At 31.3% G+C, this 17766-nt stretch overlaps 4 protein-coding genes across 6 annotated transcripts; all 4 read left to right on the forward strand.

The window, feature by feature from the left end:
* The first annotated feature begins 327 nt into the window (after positions 1 to 327).
* Positions 328 to 5152, forward strand: LOC119600504 (zinc finger protein 107-like). Its single transcript, XM_037950754.1, has 8 exons — positions 328 to 537; positions 597 to 979; positions 1045 to 1599; positions 1655 to 2548; positions 3387 to 3421; positions 3473 to 3519; positions 3595 to 3950; positions 4020 to 5152. Exons 1-8 carry the CDS (start codon positions 400 to 402, stop codon positions 5095 to 5097), a joined length of 3486 nt encoding a protein of 1161 aa, XP_037806682.1. The 5' UTR covers positions 328 to 399; the 3' UTR covers positions 5098 to 5152.
* Positions 5153 to 5427: 275 nt separating this feature from the next.
* On the forward strand, positions 5428 to 15721 carry LOC119600505. The gene is made up of 10 exons (XM_037950755.1): positions 5428 to 5688; positions 5746 to 6091; positions 6256 to 7330; positions 8490 to 9507; positions 11421 to 11497; positions 11568 to 11672; positions 11734 to 11946; positions 14017 to 14160; positions 14233 to 14660; positions 14716 to 15721. The coding sequence occupies exons 3-10, from the start codon at positions 6311 to 6313 to the stop codon at positions 15719 to 15721; spliced, it is 4011 nt and encodes a 1336-aa protein (XP_037806683.1). The 5' UTR covers positions 5428 to 5688; positions 5746 to 6091; positions 6256 to 6310.
* LOC119600507 (cell wall integrity transcriptional regulator CAS5-like) lies at positions 8168 to 9692 on the forward strand. Its single transcript, XM_037950757.1, has 2 exons — positions 8168 to 8420; positions 8490 to 9692. Exons 1-2 carry the CDS (start codon positions 8283 to 8285, stop codon positions 9549 to 9551), a joined length of 1200 nt encoding a protein of 399 aa, XP_037806685.1. The 5' UTR covers positions 8168 to 8282; the 3' UTR covers positions 9552 to 9692.
* Positions 10465 to 12384, forward strand: LOC119600508. 3 transcript variants are annotated; one of them, XM_037950761.1, is made up of 7 exons: positions 10465 to 10689; positions 11283 to 11360; positions 11421 to 11497; positions 11568 to 11672; positions 11734 to 11946; positions 12010 to 12166; positions 12242 to 12384. In XM_037950761.1, exons 1-7 carry the CDS (start codon positions 10644 to 10646, stop codon positions 12352 to 12354), a joined length of 789 nt encoding a protein of 262 aa, XP_037806689.1. In that variant the 5' UTR covers positions 10465 to 10643; the 3' UTR covers positions 12355 to 12384. The 3 variants fall into 3 exon arrangements, with proteins under 3 accessions (XP_037806689.1, XP_037806687.1, XP_037806688.1); XM_037950759.1 differs by having other exon boundaries at positions 10472 to 10767; XM_037950760.1 differs by having other exon boundaries at positions 10483 to 10734; positions 12242 to 12367.
* Positions 15722 to 17766: the final 2045 nt, after the last annotated feature.

Here is a 17766-nt window from a genome sequence, read left to right on the forward strand (position 1 = left end):
AGCGAGCGAGCTAGCTAGATCGAGCGAGCGAGCGATCGATCTATTATCTATCTAGCTATATATCTATCTATCTACATCTATCTATCTATCTATCTATCTATCTATCTATCTACCTATTACAGTTTAGTTTACCCCACTCTTGCTGAATTAGCCGTTAATTTCATTTTGTTTTACATTCGTCTTGTATCCCATATAAAACACAATCAGCTGTTGAAGTGAAACCAACCTTTATAAATTCACCCTTAAGCTATATTTTTATTATTCACACACACTGTACAACGAAACAAATGCTATCAACTTACAGTGAATTTATAGTAAAACAAAAATATTTTTTACAGCTACAAAATTATTCAATTGAATAAACAAATAAATTGAATAAACAAATAAATTAAAAAAAAAATGAATGAAAATCCAATACAAAAATGTAGGACATGTCTTAAAAACAGTACAAAAACATTCCCTTTAACCAAACAAGCTAGAGGTTGTAATCCCAAGAGGACCTATGGTCAACTATTAAAGGAATATGCTAAATTGGAGGTAGTAACAAGTTTAAGTTTTAATTAAATGAGTTAAATATTTCCGATCATTTTGTTTAGTGCTCACCGGATTATGAACGTCTTATGCCAAAATATTTATGTTTCCTGTGCTGTCGTGAATTGCGAAACACTTCGGCCTTTATACGGCAGGCTCAGTATTGTAATATTAAACTGTTAGAAGTTATTTCCAAACAATTGGATTGTTTGAAAGAAAAAGTAATAGATTTGCCACAAAATGCGAAGGAAATGGATATTAAAACGGAAAAGGATGGTGGTGAGAGTGATGATGATAAGCAGATAAAGTTGCAGGACACTTTAGATGAAGAATTACATACTAATGACATGAATGTACTTTCAAAATCGAAAATATTGGAGAAACTAGAATCAGATAACGAAGTTCAATTTCAAAATGATGACAATGAGGAAAAGGATATTATTGATAAGTAAGATTATTTACAAGAATAGTTATTTTTAAGTTATTTACAAGTTTATTAATTTCTCTTTCTAGTTACCAATATGATATAAATGATTTATCTACGCAGGAATTGTTTACAAACACCGAGAATACTACTAATGCCGGGCAGTGCGGAGAAACACAAATTGATACAACCTGTCCGATATGTCATAAAGTAATGAGTCGACGTGATAATTTATTAAAACATATGCGTTCTCAACATGGTATAGAGGCGCCTAGCATATTATTAGATAAAGGAAAACCACAACAAGATGTTTTTACCTGTAAAATGTGTCCCAGTAAATATACAAATAAATACACGTATTTATATCATGTTAAAAATAAACATGGCATTGAAGAAAATAGCAGTAATCTAAAGATGAAAGATAAAATTATAAAATGTCGTTCATGTGATTATACAGCTAGAACTTATGCTGCCCTTAACTATCATACTCGTTCGAAACATGGTTCTGAAAAGGATAAATTTAAATGTAAATTTTGCTCATATTTGTGTTTGAAGAAATTTGACTTATTAACACATGTGAAAAATTCACACAAAGAATTGATTAAAACCTTAAAAGCGGAAGCAGGAAATAAAATGGAAGAAGGGTAAACTTTTTTTGATTTAACTAAAAACTATAAAACAATTTTCTTTACATTTCAGGGTTACTAGTACTTCTTCTGACTTTTTAAGCATAAAAGAAGAAGGTGAAGATGATACAATAAATGAAAAAGAATCTAGTGAGAGTGATGATGACATACCTTTAGCACAAAAAATCTCTAAAACTCATCTTAAGTCTTCCGTAAATTCTGATGCAGATAAAGAAGAATTTAGTGATGAAGAATTTATAAGAAACATTTTAAATATCAAAAAACGGAAGCCCAAATCTTTATCTAGTAAATCCTTAGCCAGACGTTGTGAGGAATGCGGTAATATTTACAAAAACTATAAAGCTTTGTATGCCCATCAGCGCCATGTTCATATCACAGAAGATAAATACAGTTTATGTCCGCACTGTGGTAAAAAATATAAAAGAAAAACTGATCTAAGGATACACATTGAAAAGTCGCATATACCCAAAGATCCTGCAGAAAATACAAAACAACCGGCAAAAGTTAGAGAGAAACGTTTTATGTGTACAGAATGTTCTTATGTTTGTACCACTATTACCATTTTAAATATTCACATAAATCGTCATCATACCGGCGAAAAACCCTATAAATGTGATATTTGTTTTAAATCGTTTATTGTCCCGTACGATTTGAAGATACATCGTTATTTACATACGGGCGAACGGCCCTATAAATGTCCAATTTGTTCTAAAGGCTTTCGTGATAATTCCCATATGATTAAACACAAACGCATACATAGTTCGGAACGTCCATATAAATGTAAAGATTGTGGTAAAAGTTTTACGCAATCATATAATTTGTCAGTGCATAAACGTACTCATTTGAAAGAGAAAAAGTTGAATTGTCAAGTATGCGGGAAAGTATTTGAGAGTAGATCCTTATTGAATTTACATCGTATAAATGAAAATCACCATGATGAAGTTCTGTAAATCTATAGATTTTAATATTTAATGTAATGTGTATAATAAGTATATAACAAATATATGTATTTTGTTTAATAAAGGCATAAGTAAGTTTTTTAAATGATTATTTGATAATTTTTTAATATATAGATAGATAGATAGATAGATAGATAGATAGATAGATAGATAGATAGATAGATAGATAGATAGATAGATAGATATATAAATAGATAGATAGATAGATAGATAGATAGATAGATAGATAGATAGATAGATAGATAGATAGATAGATAAATAGATAGATAGATAGATATATAGATAGATAGATAGATAGATAAATAAATAAATAAATAAATAGATAGATAGATAAATAGATAGATAGATAGATAAATAGATAGATAGATAGATAGATAGATAGATATGTAGATAAATAGATAGATAGATAGTAGATAGATAGATATGTAGATAGATAGATAGATAGATAGATAGATAAATATTTATCATGAAAAAGTTAATATAAAAACTTGATTGGTGTAAAACAAGATCCCTAGCCACATTGCATTTTTATAATTTAATATTTTTTGTCCGGTCACTTTTCGACCACACAAACTGGTTCTGTGATCTATGTTTGTTCCCCAAGACGATTTTCTATATGTAATTAGGTAAGTCTTTAAATTCTACCCCATATTTCTCTAACTGTAATTGTTTCAACTGTTATCAACTTCCAGTGAATAACCAAAATTATAGAAAAAGTTTGTATGCAAAAAAACTAATCCAAACAATACATATAGATATACAACTTTAAGCATAAAATCAAGAAAATTTCACATAAAAATCAATCAATAAAATGAGTAAAAATAGTAAATTTAAAAATAAATGTCGTACATGTTTGAATGGTTCGAAAGGATTGCAATTATTAACAAAAATTATAAACGATGATAAAGAAGAAACAAAAACTTATGGTGAACTAGTAAAGGATATAACACATATTGATGTAAGTACGAAGGAATATACAAAAATGTCTTAATGACTATGATAACAAACCCATTGTCTATTTTACGGCTAAAAGGTGATGGATGAAAGCTTTAGCGAAATGCCCAAAAACATCTGTGGCTATTGTATACGTAAACTGAAAGCTGCCTATTCGTTTGTACAACAAGCCCATGAAGCCAATGATAAATTATGGTCCATACTCAATGAATCTGATCTGGATGATAAACCCATAAATTGTCTACAAGAGGCACAGATAGATATACAAGATTGTTTGGAAATAAAAATGGAAGATGAGGATGAGAATGGGGAAAATAAACACGATTTAACCAAATTGCAGGATGAATTAAAGAAAGAAGAGCCAGAAGAAGGATCGGGAGAGTTCAAAACTGCCATAGACAAATTAGCCACAACAAAAAAAGAAAACAAGGAAAGGTATGTGTTAAGGAATCAATGAAAAGAGTTTTAAAAAAAAAAGACCTAAAAGTATGTTACAATTTATAGCATTCCCGACAAAGATGTTCTCGAAACCAAAACTTTATCTGAGTGTGAAGATGATTTTGATGCGGATGATAAATATGATGCAGATTTTTCCAAACCAGATGAGGGTATGTCAGACAGTGATAGTGAGTCTATATCCTCCAATGATTCAGAATGGGCTGAAGAAACTAAAACCAAGGAGACCACTAGTGATAAGGCAAAAACTCCAGTGAAAAAACGAACTAGAAAAGTAAAAGAAACCAATTTAGATGATAATATACCCACTACCTGCGAACAATGTGATAGAGTATTTCCCAATGCTAGTCAATTGAAAAGACACAAGCGTATTACTCACGTTCCGGAGGAGTTAAAGGTGCAATGTCCCTATTGTGCAGGCAAATTTGGACGGCGTCACAACATGTATGCCCACATGAGAATACATCACAAAGACAAACCTATAGAGGAGCATATAATACAACAAAGAAAGCTTCCACGACAATATGCCTGTGAAAAATGTGACGGCACCTATACAACCAAATATTATCTATTGGCTCATATGAAATCGAAACATGATCCTGATGCCCAGAAAAAGCCACAAAGAGTATTGTTGCCCAAAAAACGTTTCCTCTGCACTTTGTGTGGTGGCAAGTTTGATACACAATATTATCTAGAGGTACATATACGGCGTCACACTGGTGAAAAGCCTTTTAAATGTGATATTTGCGATCGTGCTTTCTACAGGCCATCGGATGTACAAGCACATCGTCGTTCGCACACCGGTGAGAGACCATTTAAATGCACCATATGTGACAAAGGTTTTGCCAGATCGAACAAATTAAAAGTTCATATACGTACACATTCCAATGAACGTCCCTATAAGTGCGATGAATGCGAAAAGGCCTTTAAGCAATCAAAAGATTTAACTATACACAGACGTATACATACTGGTGAAAGACCATATGTATGCGGGGTGTGTCACAGTACTTTCACGCAAAGTAATTCATTAAAACTTCATCAAACGAAGCAGCAACATTTTGTAGTACCGCCGCCACAACCGCCACCAGTGGAAAATAATTTTACGCCATTTGTAAAATCAGTATAAGAGAAATGTATAATTATTGTGGAAATAATAAAAATTTAATAATATAGTGGAATTATCTAAATGGTATATTTTTTTGTTGATAGATAAATAGTTAGATAGATAAAAAGACAAATAAATAATTTATAACTCAGAAAAATTCAATTTAAGATAGAAATAAGATACATAAAATTTCTCACTTTTTCCTGACACATTTTTTCAGAAATTTCCGAATATTTTTGAACCTCTAATAGCAATATAAAAGTAACTTCACAGTCAAACTAAAAATACGATTTTAAAAATTTCTCCAAGTGCACAAATATTTACTGCTATCAATGAACAGTGAATAGCACAAAGAAAAACAACAACAATTTGTAAACAACTATCTGATATAAACAAAAAAGAACTATATAATTCTAAGGATAATACTAGAAAAAGAAAATTGCACTCTAAATTTCACACAGCAATATGATTAAAACAAATAAATATAAGAATAAATGTCGAACATGTTTGAATGGCTCCAAAGGACTACAATTGTTAACAAAAATGATAACAGAAGAAAAAGACGAAAGAAAGTCTTATGGTGAAGTGCTAAAGGATTTAACACAAATTGATGTAAGTAGGAGGAACAAATTAAAAAAGTAACTCTTATTTTAACTCTCATTGTTACAGATGATGGATGAAACTTGCAAGGAAATGCCTCAAAACATATGTGGTTGCTGTATACGTAAATTAAAAGCCGCATATGCATTCGTCCAGCAAGCTCATGAAGCTAATGATAAATTGTGGTCTATGAATAATGAAATTGATGAAGATAAACCCATAGATTGCCTGCAGGAAGCTCAGATAGATATACAAAATTGTTTAGAAATAAAAATGGAAGATGAGGAAACGGGAGAAAACAATAAGCCGGAATTAACTAAAATTGAGGTGAAATTTAAACTAGAAGAACCGGAAGACAGTGGTAGTGCAATTGCTACTACAGCAACAGATAAACTTGCAAATGCAAAAAAGAAAAGTGAGTTAAAAAAGAAAGCCTTTAGTATGTTAATAAATAAAGTTTAGACGGACGAATGACTGACATGTTTTAGCCGCATAATGGCCTATCAACCACTATTAAGTAGAATATGGTATAAAAATTAAATATGTTGTAAGCCTAAAAGTATGCTTTTTATTTTTTAGTACTCCCCTCAAAGATGTGCTCGAAACTACTTCACCGCTACAGCAAAAAGAGATTATGTCTGATAGTGAAGATGATTATGATGATGATATTTTTGATAAAGACTTTACACAGCCTGATGAAAAAGGACTAAGCGATAGTGAGGATGAATCAGTAACAAGCAACGATTCCGATTGGGCTAAAGAAAAAACTACAACAACTGCTAAAACAAAAGAGACTGCAGATAAAACCAAAACTCCTGTGCGCTCCAAAAAGAAACTAAAAGAAAACCAAGTTGATGATAATATACCCACACCGTGTGACCAATGTGATCGTGTATTTCCAAATGCTCGCTTATTAAGTCGTCATAAACGTCATACACACGTACCCGAAGAGTTAAAAGTACAATGTCCTTACTGTACGGCAAAATTTGGACGACGCCACAATATGTATGCCCACATGAGAACACATCACAAAGACAAACCGGTAGAAGAACACATAACACAACAGAGAAAGTTTCCACGTCAATTTGCTTGTGAACAATGTGATGGTGTTTATACTAGCAAATATTATCTGCTAGCTCATATGAATCTCAAACACAATCCTGACAATGCATCGCAAAAACCAAAACGTGTTGCTCTGCCTAAAAAACGTTTCCTTTGCACTCTGTGTGGTTCCAAATTCGATACACAATCAAATTTAGATGTACACATACGACGTCACACTGGTGATAAACCCTTTAAATGTGATCTCTGTGAACGTTCCTTCTATCGGCCGTGTGATGTGCAAGCCCATCGTCGTTCACACACCGGAGAGAAACCATTCAAATGTACAATATGTGAAAAACCTTTCGCCAGATCGAATAAATTAAAAATTCATATGCGTACACATTCCAATGAACGTCCCTATAAGTGTGATCAGTGTGAGAAAGCCTTTAAACATTCAAAAGATTTAAATATACACAAGCGAATACATACGGGTGAAAGACCGTATACGTGTGGTGTGTGTCAGAGTACTTTTACCCAGAGTAATTCCTTAAAATTGCATCAGACAAAACAGCAGCATTTTGAAATTATCGATCAAGTGGTGTCGTCATGTTAAAAGTAGTGTAGGAGTTATTATTTTTTTTTTTTTTTCTAATTATAAAAACTCACAATTTTTTGGTAGTTTATTCATGAATAGCTACGATAATGCTGTAAACAATAAAAATATAAGTATTTATGTTTGATACATTAATATTACTTTTTTAATGGATGCTTTAGAAGTACTAGTACTATTTCTCTTAACTTTGGAATATGTATTATATGTGCATATATTGAAACTTTTGCTGGATCTTTTATATTTTACATTTTGGACAAACTCTTTTGCATGAATCTAGCCATCAGAAGAAACGTAAAACTCTCCAATCTGCCTAAAAGTTTGATTATGTTAAAAATTGGTATTGAATAGTATGTTTTGGATAACATTTTTCGAACAAAATAAATGTAAAGAGAATGTACAGAATAATAAAAATTTCAAAGCCTCTTTTGAGTTATATATCGTTTAATAGTTAATGCACTCTTTAGAAATAACACCTCAAATATGATCACCTGTTCTTGGTATTTTTGGGTTATTACTTCAAGGTGAATAATTATTTATAGAAGAAGATGACATCAATAAATATAAACATTAAAATAGAGATGGTATAAAAAATATTACAAAATTTTAGAGGCTCAACATAAAATACTTTTCGTACAACTACGACTGACTGCAACGCAACATAAAAAAGCGATGACCTAGATATCTATCTATCTATCTATCTATCTATCTATCTATCTATCTATCTATCTATCTATCTATCTATCTATCTATCTATCTATCTTCCCACACCCATGATATAACTGTCGTACTTTTAAACACAAAAATTATACCAAAAAAGTACAATTATGTAGAAATATCATCCCGGACTAGAAATCACTGATTTCCGTAAAAAAGGATATTTATTTAAAAGTAGTAATAAGTAATTTATTTAATATTTAATAACAATAATAATCACAATAACTTAATAAACATGACATTAACAAATATCGTATGTCGTACATGTTTTACTGCCAGTGGAGGTTTAAATCCTCTAACAAAGATGTGCTATTTTAATAAAAAAGAAACAAAATCCTATGCTGAACTTCTAGAGGAAGTCACAAACATTAATGTAAACTTTACCAAATACAAATATTTCTAACTTAAAAGTAAAACTATTAAACTTCTCTTTTATCCCTAGATCAAAGAACAAACACATCGAGATCTCCCTCAATCAATATGCGATAAATGTATACGTAGTCTAAGAACTGCCCATAAATTTATACAACAAGTGAAAGAAGTCCATGAAAAACTAAATTTTATGCTAAATGAGAAATTGTCTAGCATACAGAAAATCCAAAACCCTAAAGGAGAAAAGATGGAAATTAAAGTTGAAAATAGTGCTCTGGAAGCAGAGGGTAAAATGGATTGTCTACAGGAAACACAAATCGATTTAGAAACGTTTTTAGAAATAAAAATTGAAAGCAAACAAATAGAAAAGGAAATGGACTCATTGGATCGTTTAAATGAAACTATAGAAATTAAAGATGAAAATAGGGGAAAAAGAGATAATTTGCAAAACAAGAGTTCTATGATCGATAAGGCACAAGCTGTATTCAATAATGAGACAAATGATTCTGAATCTGTAGACACAAATATTACAGATTCGGATTCAGACTGGCAGGAAAGAGAAAATGAATCGGAGAGGAAAGTACTTAAACAGAAAAGGCTATCAGCAGACAAAAAGGACATTAATGTTGCAACTAAATCAAATAATAACAATAAAGATGCAAATGAAACTAACAAAATTTTAACAAAAACGAAAACCTTAAGCAAAGTGAATAAATGCTTCAATGAAGAAATTGTCGAATCGGCCATACCCTGCAGTGTTTGTAATAAAATATTTCAAAATTCTAAAGCCTTAGAAAGTCATCTAAAAATTAGTCATATACCAGAAGATAAGAAATGTTCATGCCCCTTATGTGGCAACAAATATGTAAAATATAGCAATATGTATGCTCACATGCGTGCGGCACATGGGCAAGATTCTGTTATTTATATGAATAAACCCGAAAGACCAGAAAGTGATTATATCTACAAATGTGATAAATGCCCCAAAAAGTATTGCCAGAAAAAAAGTCTGGTCAAACATAAACAATCAAAACATTCTCCGCGTGCAATAGAAACAAAAAAGAAGAAACCACCTGCTGTAAATCCGGGTTCATTATGTCCCATTTGTGGCAAAGTTTTTTTCTTCCCGTAATCATTTAACGGCTCACGTAAGGCAACACACTGGTGAACGACCTTTTAAATGTGATTTTTGTGAGCGTAGTTTTTTAGTTGTTACCGAACTTAACCGACATCGACGTCAACATACCGGTGATAAACCGCATAAATGTGAAAAATGTGGCAAAGGTTTTGTGTCAGCTAAATATTTACGTCAACACATGGCCTCCCATAGCGATGAAAGGCCAAATAAATGTACACAGTGTGAACGTCGTTATAAATTTGCACAGGATTTAAAAATACATATGCTGACACATACCGGTGAACGACCATTTGTGTGTACCGTGTGTGGAGACAGTTTTCAACGACCGGTTACACTGAGACAACATCGAAAAATTCATGAAATGAATATATTACCCTCCACTAAATGATAAAATGGAAGGAGTATCCACGATTATCTTTAAAATGAGATAAATAAATTCTCTAACAGAAATTAAATTAGTTCAAATATTTTATTTTTTAATTCTTGATTAATATAATGAAGCCCCTAGTGTCATACACGATTAAAATACTAAGTTTTCGATCATTTTTTTTAATAGAAAATTTCGATTGATAATTTTTCTGTTCTTAAAGAAAATTGTCTATAAAATTTTTGTTTTTATATAATCTACCTATATAGAAATTTTTTTTCTATAGATATTTTTCGATAATTTTTCTATTTCTATAGATAATTTTTCGATAAATTTTATATTTCTATAGATGATTTTCGACAAATTTTCTACTTCTATAGATGATTTTCGATAAATTTTCTATTTCTATAGATAATTTTCGATAATTTTTTTGCTATAGATATTTTTTGATAAATTTTCTTTTTCTATAGAAATTTTTCGATTTCTGTAGTACACATTTTCGATAATTCAAATGTTTAAAGTAAAACGTTAGTTTTTGACCGGCGACCAGACGCCGCCGTTAAGAGCCGAGTCGGCAATTGAAAACGGAGTGAAAAATATAAAAAAAACATATTACAATCCAAAAATTTATTTAAACTAAATTAAAATCAACATAAAAAAGACTTTATTTAAATATAAAACATAAAATTTCTACAAATTGAATAAAAAAACTAAACAAAATGACAAAAAGGACATTTGAGTTTGTTGATATAAATGAAGTAGAAAGTAATAAACTAAAATTAGCACAAGTCCCGAAAATAAGTTTGGTTTGTAAGTCAGATTTTACAGGAGGTGTAGAGCCAGGTTGTATGTAGTTAATCAGTAATTAAGGATGAAATTCTAATTCTGTGGGACATGTTGATAGCAGAGTCAAGTGGGAGGAGATTAAATCGTAGGCTGCTGTAGTCTTAAGATGCCACAAAATTTGGCTTTATGGCAAGGTATTGTGCAGAAGTAAAGATGTTTAGAGGGGTCTCCCGTATATTAGGGTTCTAGTCTGTTAGACTAGAGGTCGTTGGATCGATTACCACATGAGGCACTAAGATAGCGAAATGCTTAAGGTTCGATTTTTATTTGCAATTCTCCAGCTAAGGCCTTTGTTGCCCGTGTAGGGTTCATATTAGCAAATCTGGTTGCTTCAAATGTAAGAAGAGTTCAGGCCTTCCAAGTAGTGGCAACACATGTAGTCCATACAGAAGAGTTTAGGGAAAAATGCATTTGAGACAAATAATTATTTGAAATCCTATCCGTTAGACAGTGTGTAATAATTAATAAATATTTACATACATATGTGTATTTTAATAAATTTTACTCTTCAGCAAACCAGCCCATTTTAATAAGAAAATGCAACTCGATAAATAGAGTTATTGCAAATAATTTACCATCAACAAATGGAGGTTAATTAATAAATTTATTTTTTTAATTATCGTTAGATTAAAAACTATTACTTTTTTCAGACCTTTTGGAAGTATTAACGAATATTCTGCAGGGGCAAAGGGAGATAAATACTCGACTTGAGAAAATTGAACAAACTGTAAGTTTTCAATTATACTTTACTTTAAATATAAAAAATATTTATTTAATTATTTCTCATTTAATTTAAGCAAACAAGTATTATTAATAACCAAAACCTATTAAGCAATGCTCAGGATGCGATTGTGGCAAATCAACAGCAAATTGCCAATAAATTGGAGGACATAGAAACAAGTGTTAGTATCAGTAGTTTCACTTCAGTTTTTATTTTTATTTAAAATTTAAATATTTGACCAGATTATGTCAAAACCTGAGATGATGGCACAGTCCAGAGTGCTAGTGCAACGCCAGGTGGCCATTAAAAAAGTAAATAAATCCGTGTGCCCCATGACTGACGAAATTAATGAAAAAACTCTGAACGAACTCGACAATATGCTTCCTATGGCGACCCTAGAGGCAGTAGAGGAATTGGAAGAAAAACTAAGCAATCGAAAGTTTGCTCAAACAATGGTAAAAATTTAATTACTTATTTGTTATATTAATATTTAGTTCTTTTTTTATATTTATTTACAGAAAACTTATTTGCACAAATTTAAAGGAGAGTCTGATGGTGTAAACAGTGTCATACGTGAATTATTCACGGATGACCTGCTTGAAATGTTTAATTGGGAAGGAAGGTGGGGAAGGAAAGCACTGGCGAAACTTTATTTAATCGAAAATGTTCTGCGAGGTGTGTATATACATAATAAACAAAAAATTGTTTATGGAAACTATATTGATGTTATATAAAATCTACAAATTTCAGGTGTTTTTCAGGAGCAAAGAGCTTTAGATTTCGAAAAAAATATTAAAAGGGCGGTTGAACGTAGCCATCACAGAGTAAAACAAAAAAATTATAAACTAAAAAAAGGAAATTGAATAACAATAAAAACATTTTAATAAAAAGCAGATTTTAGACTTTAGTAAATTCAGGGAAATTTCATTACTTTTTGATATCGAAAAATATCGTCTACAGTCTAGTCTATAGTCTAGTCTACAGTCTAGTCTACAGTCTAGTCTATAGTGTAGTCTATAGTCTAGTCTACAGTCTAGTCTAGTCTATTATCTGGTCTAAAGTCCAGTCTATAGTCTAGTCTAGTCTATAGTCTGGTCTATAGTCTACTCTATACTTTGGTCTGTAGTATAGTCTATAGTCTAGTCTATAGTCTATAGTATAGTCTATAGTCTAGTTTATAGTCTATAGTCTAGTCTATAGTCTAGTCTATAGTCTAGTCTATAGTCTAGTCTATAGTCTAGTCTACAGTCTAGTCTAGTCTATTATCTGGTCTAAAGTCCAGTCTATAGTCTAGTCTATAGTCTGGTCTATAGTCTAGTCTATACTCTGGTCTGTAGTATAGTCTATAGTCTAGTCTATAGTCAAGTCTATAGTCTAGTCTATAGTCAAGTCTATAGTCTAGTCTATAGTCTAGTCTATAGTCTAGTCTATAGTCTAGTCTATAGTCTAGTCTATAGTCTAGTCTATAGTCTAGTCTATAGTCTAGTCTATAGTCTAGTCTATAGTCTAGTCTATAGTCTAGTCTATAGTCTAGTCTATAGTCTGGTCTATAGTCTAGTCTATAGTGTAGTCTAGTCTATAGTCTGGTCTATAGTCTAGTCTATAGTGTAGTCTATAGTCTAGTCTATAGTCTGGTCTATAGTCTAGTCTATAGTCTAGTCTATAGTCTAGTCTATAGTCTAGTCTATAGTCTAGTCTAGTCTAGTCTATAGTCTAGTCTATAGTCTAGTCTATAGTCTAGTCTATAGTCTAGTCTATAGTCTAGTCTATAGTCTAGTCTATAGTCTAGTCTATAGTCTAGTCTATAGTCTAGTCTATACTCTGGTCTATATTCTAGTCTATAGTCTGGTCTATAGTCTAGTCTATAGTCTAGACTATAGTTTGTCTATTATCTGGTCTATAGTCCAGTCTATAGTCTAGTCTATAGTCTAGTCTATAGTCTGGCCTATAGTCTAGTCTATACTCTGGTCTGTAGTCTAGTCTATAGTCTGGTCTATAGTCTAGTCTATAGTCTAGTCTATAGTCTAGTCTATAGTTTAGTCTATAGTCTAGTCTATAGTCTAGTCTATAGTCTAGTCTATAGTCTAGTCTATAGTCTAGTCTATAGTCTAGTCTATAGTCTAGTCTATAGTCTGGTCTATAGTCTAGTCTATAGTCTAGTCTACAGTCTAGTCTATAGTCTTGTCCATAGTCTAGTCTATAGTCTAGTCTATAGTCTAGTCTATAGTCTAGTCTATAGTCTAGTCTATAGTCTAGTCTATAGTCTAGTCTATAGTCTAGTCTATAGTCTAGTCTAGTCTATAGTCTAGTCTAGTCTATAGTCTAGTCTATAGTCTAGTCTAAAGTCTTGAGAACTTTTGAAACAGTCTTATAACTGATTGTCATTAAAGCTATCTGTATATCTAGCTCTCAAATTTTAATGAATGACTAGTTAAACAAGAAGAAGATACTATAAAAATACTAAAATTATAAAAATCTTCCAAAGACTTCTTACAAACAATTAGAACATTTTTTAAAATATGTCTAAAAATAAAAAAATAATAAACCATGAATGTCGCACCTGCTTTAATGCGACCAAAGGTTGGAATCCGCTTACAGCAAAGACACGAGATTATAAGAAACGTTTTAAGTCCTATGGTGAACTTTTACAGGATATTACTAATATCAATGTAAATAAAATATAAGATTTAAAAGAAAAAACAGAAATAAGTTTATATGTTTTTAACTTTAATCCAAATAAGATCAAGGATAACAAATCTCAAGAATTACCACAATTTATTTGCGGTGACTGTTCACGTCGCCTAAAATCTGCCCATAATTTCATACAACAAGCTGCTGAAGTTAATGAACAACTTTATGTTATGTTAAATGAAAAATTACAATGTTTGCAAGAAACGCAAATCGATATGGAAACTTGTATGGAAATAAAAGAGGAACCAGAACTGGCAAAAGAAAATTTGAAATGTTTAGAAGAAACTCCAATCGATTTAGAACCTTGTACAGAAATTAAGGTTGAACATGAAGCAGAAGTAAAAGGAAAGGAAACATTAGATTGTTTGCAGGAAATACAAATTGTTGAGAATGTTGGTCTTGAAGTGAATACAGAAGAAGAAAACAAGCGTAAAGGGCTAGAACAGTGTAATTTGATTGAGGCCGAAAAATTGGAAAAGTAAATTTTAATTATAATTATTTTTAACTTCTACTAAGAATATTAACATTTTCAGAAAGTTGCAAAGAATAAAAAAATCTGTGTTAGATAAAGATGTTAACTCCGATTTGGAATCTCAGCAATCTGAAGGCTCTGACTGGGAAGATGATAATAAAACAACAAACAGTAAACAGCCTCAAAATAAAGTGATAAAAACAAACGAAGCTCAAGCTCCCACAAAAAAGAAAACTGAATATACAGATATAGCTGTACCTTGTGATAAATGTAATAAAATTTTCAAAAATTCCAAGCTATTGGCAGTACACCAAAGAATAAGTCATATACCGGAAGAGAAAAAATGTACTTGTAATTTGTGTGGCAATAAATTTACACGGTATTGTAATATGTATAAACATATGCGTACCTTTCATGGTCCCGAAACGGTAACTTTAATAAGCAAACGTCCGGAAGAGGATTACATTTATAAATGTGATAAATGTCACAAAAAATATTCTCGAAAAAAGAGTTTAATCTATCACACAAAGTTAAAACATTGCTCAAAAGAAGTTGACGAGAAAAATGAAAGTAACACAACTAATAACAAAGAAAGGAAGTCAGTGGATAAAGGATCCTTATGTCCCATATGCGGCAGTTCATTTACTAGTAAAACTCAGTTAACGGTACACCTTAGACGTCATACAGGTGAAAAACCTTTTAAATGTGATTTATGTGAACGCGCTTTTCTACTCGTAACACAACTCAATAGTCATAAACGTTTACATACCGGTGAAAAACCCTATAAGTGTCAGGTGTGCGAAAAAGCTTTTCGAGTTTCAGATGATCTACGTCAACACATGCGTACCCATACGAATGTTAGACCTCACAAATGTTTGCAGTGTGAACGTAGTTTTAAACATACACAGGACTTAAAAATTCACTTACGTTCGCACACCGGCGAACGACCGTATGTTTGTGGAGTGTGTGGTGATAGTTTTCAACGTTATAATACTTTGAGATCACATCGTTTGAGAATGGGGCATGTGGAGAATTTAACAGATAAGAATGATAATGAAATATTGTAAAAATAATAAACAAAATTAAAATAGGAATATGTTTTTTTTTTTGCAAATCACGCAATAAATTTTGAGTTAAATCTAGACTGTATATAGTAAAACCTTATCTATAGTCTTGTCTATAGTGTAGTCTAGTTTGTGGACTAGACTATAGACTACTAGCCAACAGTCTAGTTTATGGTCTAGTCTATATGATCTAATCTAGTCTATAGATTAGCTTAAAGTCTAGTCTATATTCTAGCATAAAGTCTAGTTTATAGTATAGCCTAGTATTATAGTCTAGTATATAGCCTAACTTAATTTGAACAACATAGTACAAAAACAAATGTACCTAGAAAGCCAGAATCGGTAAGGAATATTTTCAAATAACATGTAATAGGTATTTGATCAAACAAAATAAGATTTGTACTGAATGGAAGAAGGCCTAACTATTTTTAAAAGAATCTTACAAAGAAATACCCGATACTCAAATAATTGTTGTCTGTAAGGAATATTTTCAAATAACATGTAATATTTGATCAAACAAAATAAGATTTGACATATCCAAATAGAACACTCCTATTCGTTATGCATACATATTTGAAAAACAAGTAGGAAAGTATAGTCGGGCATGGCCGACCATATAATACCCTACACCATGAGTATATTTTAAAAAATTTTATTTTTCATAAAGAGGTATTTAAGCAATTTATTGATAAAAAAACTTATTTTATTGATAAAAAAAAAACTAATATAAATATATAATTATATAGGAGTATAGGTCAAACATGGGCCGATACTCATTTAATTTGGGAAAAGGATAAATTTTTAAATAACAGTTAGTTATGTTGAGTTTCATTGCGATACAAATGGTTACAAGTCAATTTCAGACGTTTAAGACATTATTTGAAGGGGGGTTTGTATGGGGGCTAGGGTCAAATAAGGAACGATCATTACGAAAATCTGCAGTGTCATTTATACTTATATAAAACATATTTGTGCCAATTTTTAGAGAGATAATAGTATATTTGACGTAATAATGGCATAAAAAGCCCAAATCGGGAGGTACGGTTGTATGGGGCTAGGTGAAATAATGGACCGATTTCAACCATTTTCAATAGGCTTCGTCCCTGTGCCAAAAAAAATTGCGGCCTGTACCTTGCGCACAAGGTTTACATGGACAGACGGACGGACGGACATGTCTTAATCGACTCAAAAAGTGATTCTGAATCGATCGGTATACTTTAAGGTGGGTGTAGGACCAATATTTTTGTGTGTTACAAACACCAGCACAATCGTTTAATACCCTCCCCAATATAGTGGTGTAGGGTATAATGATAAAGCTTTATCCAAAAACTTCCAAATATGGACCTTGTTAACATATTAGTCATATTTGTACTGATTGGAAGATGGCTTAAGTATTTTTGGTTAAAATTTTAAAAGATTCTTACAAAGAAATAGCTCATACTCACAAGTAATTGTTGTTGTTACAAATCTGCTATCGATAAACCTTCATCTACAGGAAAATGACTTCCGGTTGGTACAACTATCGCTTAGTTGACAAGATTTATCTGATTGCTTTGAAAGTAATATATAATAATAGGTGGATATGAAACCAACAGTCCATTCATTAATCCATTACCCATCGATGGATATTGGTAGCGCGAAGACTAACATACTGTGTTGTAAGCTTCTTCCAACAAATGAAATAGCAATATTTTAAACCAAGAAAAACAAAGTCAAATTTTACTTTTCCACACATTAAATAAGTAAATTTCATGGTAAACTATTCGCTTAATGTATTCTTCACATTTTTCTAAATTATAATTTACAATTTTTTCACTTTTTTCTAAGACATTTTAAAAGTAGCAATAAAAGCTTGAAGAAATTCTTTTTTTTCTGGGAAAATTTTCACAAGCGTCATTTGAGGAATAACGGTACTAAATAACAAACAGGGTTGTATTTTTATACAGTACATAAACAATGTAGTCTGCTTTAAAACAAAAAAGCTTATGTCACAAAATAAAATTTCAAAACGATATTTATAATATTGGAAAATAAAATAAAAAATTTTA

This window comes from Lucilia sericata, unplaced genomic scaffold (genome assembly GCF_015586225.1).
Source record: "Lucilia sericata isolate MDLA Ls3-8-SP2 unplaced genomic scaffold, ASM1558622v1 Contig000116F_arrow, whole genome shotgun sequence".
In the NCBI taxonomy this organism is placed as follows: Eukaryota; Metazoa; Arthropoda; class Insecta; order Diptera; family Calliphoridae; genus Lucilia; species Lucilia sericata.